We start from the raw sequence: 16,996 nt of genomic DNA, 5'->3' as shown, positions 1-16,996 counted from the left end.
GTTTCATGTTCTGAAATCCAAAATTGTTACTAAACAAACAACCAACCCTGGTTTTTTCCTAATTGTTTTCTGCCACCCTTCACTATAAAAACCTAGATCAAGAGAATTACAAAGGTAAGTAAAAAATCCATTTGTGAAACATACTTGAGACACTGGTGCTTGACCGCTGGATGGAGCCAAAGGCATATTTGTTACATTCATTCCCTGTGATGGGAACTGAGTTTGGGAGAGGAACTGGCTCTGGCTGGAAGGCTGCTGCATGCGAGGCCCATAGCCCATAGGCTGCAAAAAATCAGAGCAACAAACTGCTTCATTATAGTTCTTCTACTACAACTGAACTATCAACTGCTCTGGCTCTGCTGCCAGGCTTTTAAAGCAGAGACAGGCAAAATGAAGAGAATGTGTGCAGAAGTAAGAGTACCAAGGGTGAAATACAGTTGTGGAATAATCAACTCTCATGCCAACCAAGAAAACAGAATAGCCTCAGAGTATACCCAAGCCTACTCAAGGAATAACAAGAAGATGGATACTTTAGAAAGCACTCTCTTGGTACCCAAATATACCTGGAACTCTGACAAAGTATCGAGACAACTGTGTGCACAGTGTTAAAGTGTGGAGAGCGAATTACAATCATATGAGCTCTTTGCTCATGTTAGTGGTGTTTTCATAAACAAATAAGACTCTGTAACAGGAAAGAGCAAAATATTCCAAGATCTTGCTGACAAGATTGATGATGTGAATGCTCTAGGGACTGTTAAATCTCATTTCTGTAATTGTCCTCCATAAATACAGACTTTATTTATTTTACTTTTCTGCAGTACTAGGGGTTGAATCTAGGGGTGCTTATGCATTGGGACATATTTTTTATTTCTTGAGACAGGGTGTCATTAAGCTGCTGAGACTGGCCTTACTGGTGTGCATCATGGTACCTGGCTAAATTCAGGTACGAAAACTGGAGTACCAAAAGAAGAAAACTTCATAAACAAAGAAAAGCAACTGCCTTATAAATCAAAAAGAACAGGATGCATGGTTAAATATGACATATTCGTAAGAAGTACAAATGCTAGAAAACTTCAAAAAGTCACAAGAAATCGTGGCACATGCTAAATATAAAGGGCAGGCTAAGGTTTGTTACACAGGCACGAGCTGGATGGGTAGCTAAGAGTTTACAAAAGCAGCAACATGATGCTAAGTCTCTACTCTCCAGGTTCTAGAATCAGACAACTGCCCTTCCATCACCCTTAGTTCCCTGCAAAACATAGTTCCCTGCTTGGAGAGGGGAAGACAGGAACTATAGAGAAGTGCCAACTGCAAAGTGTGAAGGTTAAACATTGAGATTCCAAGGACAGGAGACTGTTTGCTTTTGTCAGCTATGATATATACATTTTAGCAACTTGTTTTTTTACATTTAAAATTACAAGCAACGTTTGTTCCATTATCTAAGCTTCAAAATTATTGCCTACAAAATGTTTTAATTTACTACAATTTAGCCATAATTAATTCCCCAATGTACACAAGAACTGGCCACAATGGCACATGCCTGTACTCTCAGCAACAAAGGTCAAGGCAGAGGGATGGCAAATTTAAGAATAGTCTTGGCAATTAACTGAGATGCTATTTTATATTAAATAAGGCTGGGGATATAGCTCAATATTAAAATACCCTTGATCCCTAGTATCCACACCTGCAAAACTCAATACATAATACCACTTTTTTTTAACTTGAATTTTCTTCAAATTATACCTGTGTAATATCTCAGGGTAAGAAATCAGGAAAAATCTCTAAAGAGTACTTTCTAAGTAAATGAGCTAAGCAAAAAATTAAGAACATTTCTTTCTGAATTGTGGCATATAATTCTGTTTTTGCCACTCTATCTAAAGTACTGAAACTATTTGTTCTTATCCTTAAACATATCATTTTATCATGTTTATAAAAAGCCAACTACAGCAGAATTGCAGTATAAAAACAAGGTCTTGTAGTTTATGTAGTAGAAACAAAGAAAAAAAAAATTTAATGTATCAGGTAGAGGTCAAACCGATTACCCAAAGTCAAACTTACTGGGTTGAGAGCTCCAGGCTGCGCCAACTGTCCATGGTGCTGAAGAGGAGAGGTTTGCCGGGGTCCAATAGGGGCCTGGGGCATACTCATCTGCCCGAACTGATTTAAACCTGTGAATTCATGCAAAATATTTTATCTGAATACCTTCGAGGAAAAGAGAATTGACGAGAGTTTTTATATCTGATTCTGTGTGATTTTCTCAGAACTAATAACTTACTTTCATTCTCATAACTACAAATGAATGTTTCATTCCCAGTAGTTAAGAACTGGTCAACTAACACATGGTTTCTACATGAAATTTTATGATCTCCAGTAAATTCCAACTTAGCCAGCTGTTTTGAAATGGATGCTTTATCATTTACTGTCATGTGCCCTTTAACCTGCCATCTAATCTGCTCTTTACCCTCCCCTTCCTCTGTGGGCTTCAACTCCAAGAAGTATTCTAATTTCCCAAGCAGATAATTATGATACTTCAAAGTGGTCTAAAGAAGGAAATAAGATGGCCAATATAATTTTATAGTACACCAGAGACTTTTAAAAATGGATTTTTCTTTCACAATTTACCAGGTTGTGGAGTAATCCGAGGCATCATCTGGTTTGGCACATTGCCACGGATCATACTTGGGTCAGGTAGAGGACCATCTGGAATGGAAAAGAGAAATGGTTGAACAAGTATTTTTGTACCAGCTGCCCTTCGTAGAACAACGATCCACAATATATTATTAATAATAATATGTGGGCTGGAGCTGTGGCTCAGTGTTACAGCACTTGCCTAGCATGAGTGAAGCATTGGGTTCAATTCTCAGCACCACATAAAAATAAAATGGATAAAATAAAGGTCTATCAACATCAAAAAAAAAAAAAAATATATATATATATATACATAATATAGCTTGAAAAACTCAGCCTGACTCTCAAAAGAATAACATTCTGAACTAGTCATGAGCCTGAAGAAAATCTCTTCATGTTATATTGAACTGTATCATGTTTCCTAAATACAAAAATAAAAAATATTCTAAAGTGAGATTTAAATATAAACATGAATTTTAATCTTCTTGGATCATCTGTATATCCAATGAAGTGTGCAGAGAAAAATATTAATTTTCTCCACCATCCTGGGACAAAAGATGTCAGTGACCACCTCCTTCCTCCTGAGTTAGTCATAGTCAAGTCTCAGGCACAGGAGATACCACCACTTCATACGACTCACAACTTGTCGTATATGGGAATTTTACCTTTTAGAGACCCCTCCAAATAATCACTATTGATTTTGTTAATTGTTCCTTCATATATATTTTCCATAATTCCTCTTGATTCATCTTTTTCCTCCCTCATGTCATATTAAGGTGATTATCATCCTTAATATTGAAAATACTTTCCTCAGTTTGTTCAGGCCAGTACTGCTTCTGATACATTCTACTATTTTTTTTTCTTTGAAGCTTTCAGGTAGTGTCTAGTTATAGAGAAATTTCTCAATATCTTTTACATTTTCTTGAATAGTCTATTTCAATATTAATATTCTCTTAAAGCTTAAAACCACTATATTCATCTATGATTAATCGCTATGAATGTGGATAAGGGAAGATCTCATTTTATAAAATGTCAGATTCAATATGAGCTAAAAGCAAACTTACCATGTCATTTTTACTGATATTAGACTACTTAAGCAAATTCTAACCGAGTATTTCAAACATGTGTACGTCTTAATTTCCTTAGTTACTATACTAATTAAAAAAAATTTTTTTTGAATCATTATCTCTTATTTTCTGAGTCATTATTTTTGTGTTGAGGTCATCTCTCCAATCTATTCCTAATTTTCTTATTCCAGAACATTTTTTCTTACACTACTCAAAAAGTACACTTCTCTTCCCTTGCCATTGGGCCTCCATATGTACTACTCTCCTTCTGCCAGAAATCCTGCTCTAATTCTTTATATACCTAGGCCCAGTTAGAAAAGAGTGTATATAGCTGGATGTAGTGACAGATGCCTGAAATCTTAGCTACTCGGGAAGCCAAAGTAGAAAGACTGCAAGTTCTACGCCAGAAGCCTGGGCAACTTCATGAGATTGTCTCGAACAACAACAACAACAGTGCATCTGGCACAATGCAGTTATCAAATATGGCTGCAAAAGGCCAAGGATTGAGGAAGATGAATTCCTTAGTCCCAATGGTCCACAGTTGGTATAAGAATTTCTATTTGGTCTTTCAGTTCATACTTCTTATAGATAGCCACTATTCCCTAACTCAATAGGAATAAATATCCTTTGTCACATCATTTCAACAGCCTGTGTTCTTATGTCTGTGTCCCACTCCATATTTCAGTATTTAGACCTAATAACAAGTCAATGAATGAACCAGGTAATGTGTAATAGTCACAGTTATGTTAAATCATTAAGTAGAGAATGAGGTTACAACCAGAAATAACAAGACAGGATTTTAAATGCTACTATGCTTCTAAAAATTTGTCATTAGCCACAGAATACACTGTGATGAGGAAGCATAACATTGCAACATGATCTCCTGCACTTTCAGGAAGCATTTAAGGGGGAGGAGGCTGAACCTAGCAGCTGGTCTACCTCTACTGGCTGCCTGTCACACTCAAGCCATCATTTTCTAGGTTCCACTTTAGAGCAGGCTATTTTGGGTTCTAAAAATGTCAGATTATTACTGAATTCAGTATCATGTCCAGAAATCTTAATATACAGTTCAACTGTCATTTTTTAAAATACTTTTTTTTAGCTGTCAATGGACCTTTTTTTTTTTTATATGTGATGCTGAGAATTGATGGCAGTGTTTCACAAGCTCTCTACCACTGATTTACAACCCCAGTTCTTGATTGTTGTTTTTACTCATGGATGAACTATTTAGTGGATTAACTATTTTCATTTCATTGACAAAAGGCTGTCTGATAACCCTAGAAGAACTACACAGCTTATATAAATTAATGGCTTTGTTTGGAAACCATTTTATAAACTGGGTGAGGTGGCACAGGTCTTTAATCCCATCTAGTTGGGAGGCTCAGGCAGGAAGAGCATAACTTTGAGGTCAGCATGGGTAACTTTGTAAGACCCTGTCTCAAAATAAAAACAGAAGGGTGAAGGACGTACCACAGGGTAGCATGCAAGGCCCTTGGTTCAATTTCTAGTACTGACAACACACAAACAAACATACACTATCAACTGCTTCCCAACATAAGTAAATCCACTTACTAGAAGTCATTCCTTGTTGTGGCTGTCCCATGTTAGGCCCTGGATTCATGGACACTGGTACCATGCCTGCAGCATTTGGTAGCATGTTCTGTTTCTGTAGTCTAGTCCTTCGTTTTTCTTCTAGTTCCTTTTGAATCTTATATATCTTCTCAGCTAGAAGGTGATAGTATTCAGCCTTTTTGAAGTGAAAGAAGAGAGTTGAAGGGAAAAAGAACTATCATTGGTTAACTGAAAAAATAAAGAACAAATGTAGGATTCATTTAAAGAGTAGACAGAAACTAAAATCTAATTTATCTTCTTTGGTCATTGCAACAATAAGTTCATGTTTGGAATGATCATGTGGCTAATAGTTTTATTATGAATTTATACAATAAAGTATGACCTCTAAAAGTAGGTTTCCAAAATATACACTGGTAACTTGTAAGACATGGAAAGAACATCCTACATTTCAAGTTAGTGTCAATTTAAAAAGAAAGTTCAATTAATATAGAGAAACTACAATACTACTTGAGATGAAAATTTTGAACAGCTAATATACCCTGTTCTAGAGAAAATAGTACAAATCTGTCATTTTAAGGTGACAATCTAAAGTACATGTGAGTGTACGTATCAAGTGAAAAAAATATAAGAACTTTGATGCTATACACAAAAAATTGCTTTATATTGACTGTGCTGACATAAAACAATGAGGCAGCTTTTAAAAGGGAGTACTCTTAGAAGCACTGTATCACCTGTTATGTTACTGAAGTGTAAATTAAATAATCAGAACAGGTCCACTTGTAATTCTCAACAGAAAAGCAAAATTTGATGCTCACGCGATTATTTGCAGATTCATACATGTCCCCTTCTACTTTTCGAGCATATGCAACTAGGTTTTCCATCCGCCTGTCTTTTAAAGCAGCAGGATCCGGAGTAGGAAATATGGCTTGAACACTGGAACAGAATATCCTACCATTGTAATGCCATGTCAGCTTTTCACTCATGTCACAGAAATGTACAATACTCTTATTATATTTTTCCCGATTTATACACTGAACATACAGAGTTAAGGGGGAAAAAAAAAAAAAAGATGTATTCATATATATATAGCAATACTTACCAAAATGAAAATTTTTTGTATTAAGACAAAAATGGTCTGATTACAATATAAGAAATGACTCCATAAAAATATTCTCTGGTTCCTATTACTCTATATGAATACCCCCCAAAATTATAAAGCACTAAACCAAAACAAAAAAACCCTGACCTTCGTCATAATAGTTCAATTGTACAGTACTAGAAGGAACCAGATCAAGACAATGGAGGTGGTAGTTTAGAAGGCACAACCTGAGTTGGTACAAAATGTCAAAGTGCACAAAAAGCTTTTAACATTAACCCAGATCAATCTGAAATAATCTACTGCCTCCATCAATAAATAAAAGTTCCCAAAACAATTTAATTACAAAATTACAACATGGTTATTCCTTATTAATTCATTAAAACCACAGCATTCATGTCTTGTCAGATTCCATTTATAGTGCTACCATATAAAACTCAGGAATAACTGATAGGCTAATGTAACAACAAAGTAAATTAAACCAACATAAGTCTGATGATTCAATCAAGTCAATTAAAAAAATGTGGCTAGTAGTACACACTACTTGAAAGGCAGAAAGAGGCAGGAGGATCTCAGGTTCAAGGCTAGGAACTCAGTGAGACCCTGTCTCAAAACTGAAGAAGAAGAAGAAAAAAAAAAAAAAGGTTAGGTTTGTAGCTCAGTGGTGCTGCAACCCTAGGTTTAATCTCTAGTATCATCTCCTAATCCCACCAAAAAAGAGCGGGGGTGGGGTGGGGGAAGTAAAACAAAGGAGATCCTGCTATGAGTGGAGTTGAAATGGAAAGACTACTTTCTCCAAGAAAAAAATGCTTCTTGCTTTTTCAAGGGTGAAGTCTAATCCATAAAATCTAAACTCTGCTTTTCTGATCTTGGGTACATTAAATTTTACCACTCCCTATGTTTTCATCTGACAAAAACTGCTTCAAGATGGAGTCTGTGAAGAGGAGTACCTGGCATACATCAAAGTCACATAGTGCAGAAAGTATTTCATGAACTATCATGTACATTTGGAAGACTGGAAGACCGGAGCAACTACCTAACTACATTGGACTTGTCAACATAAAAGCTGTACCAGGATTAACAGAAAAGGATCTTACCTCTATAATATTTTAAAAAACTGAGAACTAAGTTTTCATATGAAATATATATAAATCCTGCAAGGCAATGACACTAAAATGAACAACTGTAAATTAATTTATTCTTTGTTGACACTAGGGAAAATAGTTCACACAATGTTAAAGCTGAAAATCTACAAACGGGAGAGAGAAGAAAGGTTGAGAAGCAAGAATGACACAAGAACATAATTATCATCATCGATAGTATCATTACCAGTAATACTTCTTTGGTGGTTAAAAGTCTAGCAGATTGGAAGAATGCTGATGTAACAGTTCTTATAAATAAGACATACCCACAATATTACTTACAGTTTATGAACAAGATGATTTCGAAGATCCTGAGTAATATCTTCATGCCATTGTTTCCGAATTCCAGTACTGGATGGTTGAGCAGCTGTTGGCATGGGACCCAGGGAGGCCACACTGGCATTTTCATTTATCATTGGGCTTTAAAGTAGTCATAAAATACTTTTAGTGACAGGCAGGAGAGAGAAGACCTCATTTAATTAGTGCTGACATTGATTACTGCCATGGGTCCAATAACCAATGGCAAGCCTATTTGCATAAAGGAGGGACTAATTCCCTATGGCAAGTATAGGTACACAAGGGGGAATATATGCATAACTACATTTGTTTGTGTTATGTGTTTGCACTGGTGTGAGGGGAAAAAAGAATTATACTTCCTTTTATAAAGGAGAAAATAAAGAATTGTGTTCGGAAAAACAAGATCATGTCAAACGACAAAGCAGTCACTTGAACATAGCTTGTCTCGGGAACTCCTTGGATAATGGGGTTCTTAACTATAAGATATGTAGAACTCTATTTTCATGCTGATATGATCCTAAAACATCCTGTGTTTGGAATTCTATAGGTTACCCCAGATTACTGATACGATTTAAATTAAGAGTAGAAAGTACAACATATTTCTCTTATTTCATAAAGAAAATATCAAGAAAGCTAGCTAAAACACTCAGGAATTCATCTGAAATGTGACTAAGGGTCAAAGCAAAACAAAACTTACTTTTGAGAATTTATGGCTGAATGCAACATTGAGTCAGAAAGAAGATTCGGCGTTTGAACCCCTACACCTCCATTTACTCCCATAGGAGTAGCACCTATTTCAAAACAAAGTAAATAACAGAAAACAGAAATAAATAAAATAGCCACCATTCAATAAACAACATAAATTGAGACAAATGACAAATTAGAAAAACTCTGCTGCACATGCAATAATTACTGACAATATATTTAGCAACATGTAAAAGCTAATACACAAAAGTACCCTTACAAAACCAATAAAAGATAATCCAAGAGGAAAGAAATGGGCAATTCCCAGAAAAAGAAATATAACAGCTTTGAAAAAAATGCAAATATGCTGAACTGCACTTAAAGAATTTGAAACAATATATTTTTAAATGTAAGAAACTGTCAAAACTTTTTAAAAGTTGCTATTTTAAAACTATGTGTTGAGCTGGGTGCAGCAGCAGATGTCTGTAATCCCAAGGCTCAGGAGGCTGAGATGGGAGGATCTCAAGTTCAAGGCCAGTCTCAGCAATTTACTGAGACCCTGTCTCAAAATGAAAAACGAAAAGGGCTGGGGATATAGCTCAGTGGTAGAGCAACCCTGGCTTAAATCCCCAATAACAAATAAATAAGTAAATAAACATAAATAAAAAACTGAAACTGTGTTCAAAGGAATATGGGGAAAAAAAACACTTTCAACCCAAATGCAGGATGAATATAAACTGAGAAACTCTAGGAACAGGTATTTGGTGAGTATTAACATATGCAAATTTTCTTTGACATAGAATTTCCACTTCTGATAATTTGTTTTATTGTTATCTATGTATAGATCCAGACTCTACAGTAACATAGATTTAATAATATTAAAAGCAAAAACTTTAAAAACTACAAAATCATTCATAGAACTGAACTATACACATGTACTTTCATAAGCACAGAAAATTTACGTAAGGACATAGGAGTATGTTGACTGCTCGACACTGGGATGAGATGTAGAGTTAGGGTTAAAGAAAAACACATTTAATTCAATATTCCTGTTAAATGGTTTGAGTAAGCTCTATGTGTATGTATTTCTTCTCCAATGAACAATTATAATGAATAATTTATTTATTTATTTAAAATATCCAACAGTAAATTCACACTAAATTCATAGATTTTCATGTCAGAACTTTATTAATATACACCTAAAGTTATTTCAAAAACAACAAAACTTCCCATTGAAATGCAAATAAATTAGCTAGATCTATAAACAATATTTAATGAAGACAAGTACTGTTCTTTCATTGTGGTTCCTAAATATTTTTCTTCTGATATCAACAGCCTGGCTCTCTGAAATGCTGGAATGGTCTTTCTAAAATCAAACTGTTGTTTACAATTCTGTATTTGTTACCATAGACACTTCATATGTAAATAATGCCTTTATATAAAAATTGTGTATGTGTAACAGATCTGTTTTACTGATGGCAAAAACAATAGTACAATGAAGGAAAAAACTGGTTACACAATATATGATCTTGCATATCTTACTTCTTTCTGATGGCACAGGAAATAGAAAAACATTCTTTCCAAATTCTCCAGATTCATTTAACATTGGTTCCCAGTAATAGCTATATGATAGCTTGAGAAGAAATACCCAGCTACATTGATTAATTACTTAAGACCCTAACAGTGCACATTCACTTAGAACACAAGAAAGCAGGGAATCAGACTTTACCGGCATTACCAAGGAATCAAAAGAAAGAAAAGAAAATTCATAGCACCCAAGAACCAGCAAGAGAATATACTTGTGTTTTCTAAGTCTTAGAAGGGATCTCATCCCAATAAAATTTTCAGACTAACTGAATGCACTAGTAACCAGAAGATTTGAGAAAGTGTTACAACATAATCACATAGGGCTCTAATTGATGGTAAGCTATACTTTTAAATTAAAATATATAATTAAAAATTCTAGGCTTCAAAAAGAATTTCCTACCCCCTCCCTGTTACAGAATCTCTACAACCTGTCCCGATTCATGTAAGAAAAATTGCATAGCACTGCCTACTTAATCATTTGCCTGTCTAGCCAAACTAATGGTGTTTAATGTAGAGACCAAGCCCCCAAGCCCTCTTAGTATGTCTATTCCACACTCCAGCATGGAACATCTGAAAGCTGCATATCATTTGTTCTACTACTACTTTGTCCATCTGTTACCTAAAATTCACACCCTGATATATTCCAGTACTACAACCAATTGTGCCACAATGAGAGACATACCTGCTACCCAAGTTGGAATTGTGAACGTATCTTCCACATGGCATCATTATGTTTGCTTCAGTTTTTCATTCTGACCAGTACTACGTTAGGTAAAGATGGTGTGACATACCTCCATAATAAATACTGTATTTGAATGATCTCAAATACTGGGGACATAAACTAGAGATAAGAGCTACCAAATAAGTGAGATATAAAGTCTTTGTAAAAAGAATACAAAAGCAAACTGAGAAAGTAAGCATCTCGTAATAACAGAATTTTTATAAAATACCTGAAAGATGATAAAAAATTTGAAGGGCAGCAATAAAACAAGAGAACAGGAATACTCTAAAGAATAGGCATTACTCTAGGCATGGGGTGCACACCGGTAATCCCAGTGACTTGGGAGACCCTAAGTAACTTAGAAAGCCTCTGTCTCAAAAAAAACAAAAACAAACAAACAAACAAAAAAACCCAGAAAAACAAACAAACAAACAAACAAACCAAAAAGGCCTGGGAATGTGGTTCAGTGATAAAATACCTTTGAGTTCAATCCCCAGTACCCCAACTCCCCGACAAATAGGCATTAAAGGCAAACAGGAATACAAAGATACATTGATAACTGATATTTTAAAAAAATGTTCACACACATACCACTGCTAAGAAATGTTAGTCTGAAAAGTTTAACAGGGAAATAATCAGACAAATCCATACAGTGGGACAATTTAGTTAGATGACTTTTAGATTAAGAGAGACAGAAGAGGCATAACCAAAAAATGTGTACACGGAGTTTGGGGTAAAGTGGGGAAATTTAAATGAATGTTGTATATATGTCAGATGACATTATTGAATAAATATTAAATTTTGTAGGGCTGGGGTTGTAGCTCAGTGGTAGAGTGCTTGCTTAGCACATGCGAGGTACTGGGTTCGATCCTCAGCACCACAGAAAAATTTTGTAGGCTCGATAATGATATAATTATACATAATAGTGCCCGGATATATGCTATAATGTAATTAGTATAAAAAACTGGGATGCCAAAAAATAAAATAAAAAGGTGAGATGCCTCAAATCCATACAGAAAAAAAGCAAATATGGTAAAAATGTGGAAAAATAGCAAATAATAGCATATAAAAGATATGTATAGACAGTCTTTATCCGACTCTAGATAGGTTAAAAAAACTCCAATTTAGAATTTAAGGCAAAATTTTTATTCATATATTGGAAACAGGGATGAAGAATTCACCAAAATGTTATCTTTACCTCAAATTTGCATTAATGACCAAGGGAAGAACATAGATTTTAAATTACTACTGTTGTGGACACAGACATTTTTTTTTAGCCCCAATTTTGGGACAGAATTTTTCTAAATTTCTAATTACATATCTAATCCATCTTATTGACACAGTCCCTAAGAATGTCTTAGGGTTAAAATGATGTGGGTGAGGCATTTTAAGTCTATTTGGTAAAGCATCAAAACATTTTCGTTTGTTGAAATAACAGAAATATACTCAAGGAGGCATGGTGGGGGATAGCTTAATGGTGTAGTGCTTGCCTAGCATCTGTGGGGTCCTGGGTTCAACCCCCAGTACTGTGAAAAAGAAGTATTTAAGTGGAAAGAACTTTTTCTGTACTGAACATACTCAGACTTTTATTCTTATTAGCCCCTAAAAGATACAGTAAGATAACTACATAGCAATCAAGAGATGACTGAATTTATATAAGTTGTTGTTTAGAGGTCATATGAAAATAGTGTCACTTTATATATGGGACTTGAACATCCTATGATTTCAGTATCTGTGGGGAATCCTGGAACCAGACCCTGTGAATTCCAAGGCATGACTAAACTTTTTATTAGTAAACACAAACAGACAAGGAGGAAATGCCTTGACTGAATATTAAAAAAAATAAAAATAGAGCAGGGCACAGTGACTCACACGTGGAATCCCAGTGACTTGGGTGGTTGTGGCAGGAGAATCACCAAATTTGAGGCCAGCCTCAACAACTTAGTGAGATTCTGATGCAAAACAGAAAAATTAAAAAATTTAAAAAATAAAATAAAAAAATAACTGGGGATGCTAGTAGCTCAGTGGTAAAAAGTCTCTGGGTTCAGCCCCCAGTACCAAAAAATAAAAATGGTAATAGAACATCCCAGTGGAAAAAAGCTTTAATTAAAAAAAAGGGGGGGTGGGGGGAAGAACAGGACTAGGAGAGTGGTATAGTGGGAAAGCACATGCCTGGCTCACTGGGTTCTATCCCAGCACTGGAAGAAGGGGTGGGAGGTAAAATTACTTGAAAACTTAAGACCTCCTGTGAATCTTAACTTTTTAAACAAAATGAACTTAGATGTTTAACTGCCTGAGAGCAAAAGGAAAGTCAGAGGGCAAAGCACTTTTTATCACATGCAAACAGAGCAAGAAATAAACACCAAATTAGGATATCAGAACACTGGCAAACCAGTTTATTCAAAAATCTATTTCCAAAGGCACACTATTCCTGCTGCCAGTTACATGAAATCTACAGCAACAATAACCACAATCATTTCTCTACATTTCAAACCAAAATAATACCTTAAGCCAAATACAATTTCTGTGAGTTGTAAAACTGCAAAATAATTGGAAACCTCAAAGTCCATTTGTAATAGATCATTATATACAATGAAATACTAGACAACTACTAAAAAAGATGTACTAGATACAGATTATGAAAGATATACACACAGTAGTTAGAAGATATGGAATAACACAGGGATCTCATCTAACTTTCATTTCTAGAAATTTAAACTCCTATATGCAAAATGAAAAGAAAAAAAAGGCTCAAAAATGATGTAATTCAAAAGTGTTACCTCTGGTATATGGATCATAAAGGATTCTTTTATGCCGTGATTTTTAAGAAAAATTTATATCCAAAATTAAGAAAATAAGAGAGAAAAGAATAAGTAGTTAATACTGCAAGTACAGATGTCATTTATACACCCAACCGATATCATCTCTGCTACTAGGAAGACACAAACTTACTCAAGTTGCTCATGGGCCGCATGCCTTGGGGAGACTGCCCAGACGGCTGATTTTGCTGGTTCTTCGCCTGTACCTGGGGTTGTGGTGGCATCTGATTTACTTGATAGGGTAGTCCAAGAGCTGCATAGGCTCTTTCTATAGAGCTGGGATCAATCTGACTAACAGTGCTTAGGCTAGGGGTAGACTGTTGACCCACCCCTAGAGAGCTAGGGTTTCCGAGTCCAACTGGTGCTCCAGTCAAAATTGCTATAGAAGATGAAAGACATGGCATTACAATATTAAAGATGGTGGGGGGGAGAAAAAAAAAAGACTGACACGTTTAAATTTCAAAAACCACAAAATTATTGTTAGGTGATTATGAAATCTCAGTATATGTATCTTGTCTCCCATTACCTGTGAAAAAAATTTCTAGATGCAAAACTGAATGGGATTGAAAGGGATCATAGGTATGAAAGATTTTTTTGTCCAAAATACCAAACAGGCTGTATCAAAGTCCCCACCAATAGTATATGAATGCCTCAGAACCACACAAATAACCAAATCACGAAGCATCTTTTCTGTCAATGAGATTAAAAAAAAAAAAAAAAAAAAAAAAAAAAAAAAAAGCTATCTATTCCATTACAAATTACACAGTGAACTTTGTGTGTTTCTTCCCTCTGGTGAATTATTTCCTATTCTGAATTTTCTTCTGGGGAATTCATGATTTAATGAACTTCCACTGTCACATCCTTTACAACCCTAAATGCTTAAAGTTTATGGTGACAGAAATGTGATAGATGTACTTTTAAAATGCATTTTTACTTGTCTTTGAAAAGTTCTTTTTCATCAAGAGATTTGAAAAAACCAGTTTTTACTTCTGTTAAAATAATTTCAAATTATTTGACTATTTAGATTTCAGGTACAAGAGAGTAACTTGCTCAATGCCAAAGCAATTGAAATTTCCATGCATTTAAAATGGAGCACAAATTCACCTACTGCTGTTTAAATAGAAGAATGAATACTGAGAGTTCCTGGATCTTATTTTAGCTATTAAACAGTTCAATTCCACACATTAATGTGGTTAAATGGAAGCAGAAAAATCAAAAGGAAAAAACCATTTTTTCAACATAGTATGACAATACCAGGCAATTACAGGAACATCACATAATCAAGAAGTACCCTGGGCTGGGAATATAGCTCAGTAGTACAGCACTTGCCTAGTATATGTGAGGCTCTGGGTTTGAATCCCAGTACCACAAGAAAAGAAAAGGAAAAAAAAAAAAAAAAACTCTAGATTCTGTCAAATAGTATGGTGAGAGTCTCAGAATAGCTGTGGTATAAACTTCAAAAGACTTCATCACTTACACTGTTGATTTCTTTTATCCCCAGCATTTTTGAGAGGGAGACACACAGGACAATCGTGCCTTGTACAATTCTTCCAGTGTGAAATGATTTGTCTAGAAGATGCGCAGTGTGCCACTAAAACAGAGAAAACATTTTCAAGAGCAGGATTTTCTTTTTACATAAACCAGAGCTAACTTCTCAATCACTTACTAAGTGCTACCACTGTATCAACACATTTTACCTTCTTAACTGTGCTACTGTATAGCTCCTATTACTACTCAAGAATTTAGAGTACAAAAACAGGCCAACAACAAGAAAGAAGTTAAGCATTTTTGCACATGGCCACAGTATTCACAGCTGGATTCAAACTGTTTCAAAGCCCCCATTTTCTACCACTATGCAATAAGACATACTTAAAGATATTCTAAGTCAATATGCTGACACACACCTACAAACAACTTTTTAATTACTTTATACACAAACTACTAAATTGGATAAAACTAGCTGGGTGAGACTATTAAACTGAGTTATTTGGGTACATGACTGTTAGTATATCTTCAATGATAAGAAAAGGATAATATAATGGGCCAAATCAAAGCCAGCAAGGACCATCTCAAAATGGAAGACCTTTTTGGGGTTGGGGGGTTGGGTCTGGGTGCCAGATATTGAACTCAGGGACAACTTGGCCACTCAGCCACATTCCCAGCCCTACTTTGTATTTTATTTAAAGACGGGGTCTGAGTTGCTTAACACCTCGCTGTTGCTGAGATTGGCTTTGGAGTAGTGATCTTCCTGCCTCAAGCTCCCAAGGTGCTAGGATTACAGGCATGTGCTAAGGCGCCTGGCCACAAAGTGGAAGATCTTTGAATCTTAACTCTCATACTATCTCTCTAGATATCTGCTCATTAAATGAACTTAATTTTTATCATTTCCTAATGTACTGGAGGACTATGAGTAGAGGAGTCTCAAAATGATCTTTGTTGATAGCAACATTATTCATAATTGCTGGATAGCCAAGCGGTCCTTTACCAGCTGGATTAACTGTAGCACACCCAGACAATGGAATATTTTTTAAAGCTTTACTGAGATATTAAGAAACCTACACACACACACACACACACACACACACACATTTTTAATGTGTTTGGACACATGTATACACCCATAATACCATCAGAATAATCAAGGTAAAAAACATAACCAACAACTTCTTATGTGGGTTCACTCACCTTGGCAGGACTTGCCTGACTGGCAGTGTGTCATATGGTTCAGGACGTTCTTCATTGTGCGACAATGGGGAAGGTTGCACTGCCTCACTTCCCCATTAGCCTGTTCCCGGCGCTGGCACTTGTGAGCATGGAGGAGGAGAACCAGTTGCTGCTGGATAAGCTTTCGCTTCTCTGGGTCAGCTGTATGTGCTCCAGAACCCATCCCCTGGGCAACTGGGGTCACCAGGCCTGGCTGCTGGACCTGGGGGGCAGATTGTTGGCCCTGTAGGATATAACAATAAAGATACATTTAACAGTAAATGTCATATAGTGTGCCATCTCTTATTAAATAGGGATCTAGATAGTTTCTATTAAGATCTTTATGGTTGGTCTACTATATGCAAGACTTCTTTTTTGATGGGGGATCCAAATACATAAATAAATGATGAGTCCACCAAGAAGCTCAATTTAGTAAGAAAAAATTATGGCATTAACAAATGATATAATTAATTTATGATATACAGAGAACTAAGTTAAAGAGAAGAACAATATAAACTCCACTGGGAGAGGGGAAAGTGAGTAGTACTAAGAAGTAAGACTCCTTTAGGTTTTAAAGAACAAGGCACCTGCCATCATTCCATTACCTGGTATGGTAATCCCAGCTATTCAGGAGGCTGAGGCCAAGAGGATTACCAATTTGAGCTCGGCCTTAGCAACTT

The 16,996-nt window shown here is 35.6% G+C and overlaps 1 protein-coding gene across 2 annotated transcripts in view; it reads right to left on the bottom strand.

Annotated features, from left to right (window-relative positions):
* Ep300 (E1A binding protein p300) overlaps window positions 1–16,996 on the bottom strand; it is a 75,688-nt gene that overhangs the window by 25,841 nt on the left and 32,851 nt on the right. Inside the window, exons 4-13 of one of the 2 annotated variants that reach the window (XM_047548886.1) lie at window positions 16,299–16,560; window positions 15,091–15,204; window positions 13,747–13,992; window positions 8,500–8,593; window positions 7,788–7,925; window positions 6,083–6,200; window positions 5,268–5,442; window positions 2,623–2,700; window positions 2,059–2,168; window positions 145–282 (exon numbers count right to left, since the gene is read on the bottom strand). In XM_047548886.1, the coding sequence (XP_047404842.1) occupies window positions 145–282; window positions 2,059–2,168; window positions 2,623–2,700; window positions 5,268–5,442; window positions 6,083–6,200; window positions 7,788–7,925; window positions 8,500–8,593; window positions 13,747–13,992; window positions 15,091–15,204; window positions 16,299–16,560 (1,473 nt within the window). The remainder of the gene's footprint in view (window positions 1–144; window positions 283–2,058; window positions 2,169–2,622; window positions 2,701–5,267; window positions 5,443–6,082; window positions 6,201–7,787; window positions 7,926–8,499; window positions 8,594–13,746; window positions 13,993–15,090; window positions 15,205–16,298; window positions 16,561–16,996) is intronic. The other variant, XM_047548887.1, reaches the window with a different exon arrangement.

Source organism: Sciurus carolinensis, chromosome 4 (genome assembly GCF_902686445.1).
Source record: "Sciurus carolinensis chromosome 4, mSciCar1.2, whole genome shotgun sequence".
NCBI lineage: Eukaryota > Metazoa > Chordata > Mammalia > Rodentia > Sciuridae > Sciurus > Sciurus carolinensis.
The sequence above is the reverse complement of the archived record's forward strand: the minus strand, read 5'-3'. Positions and strand labels throughout refer to the sequence as shown.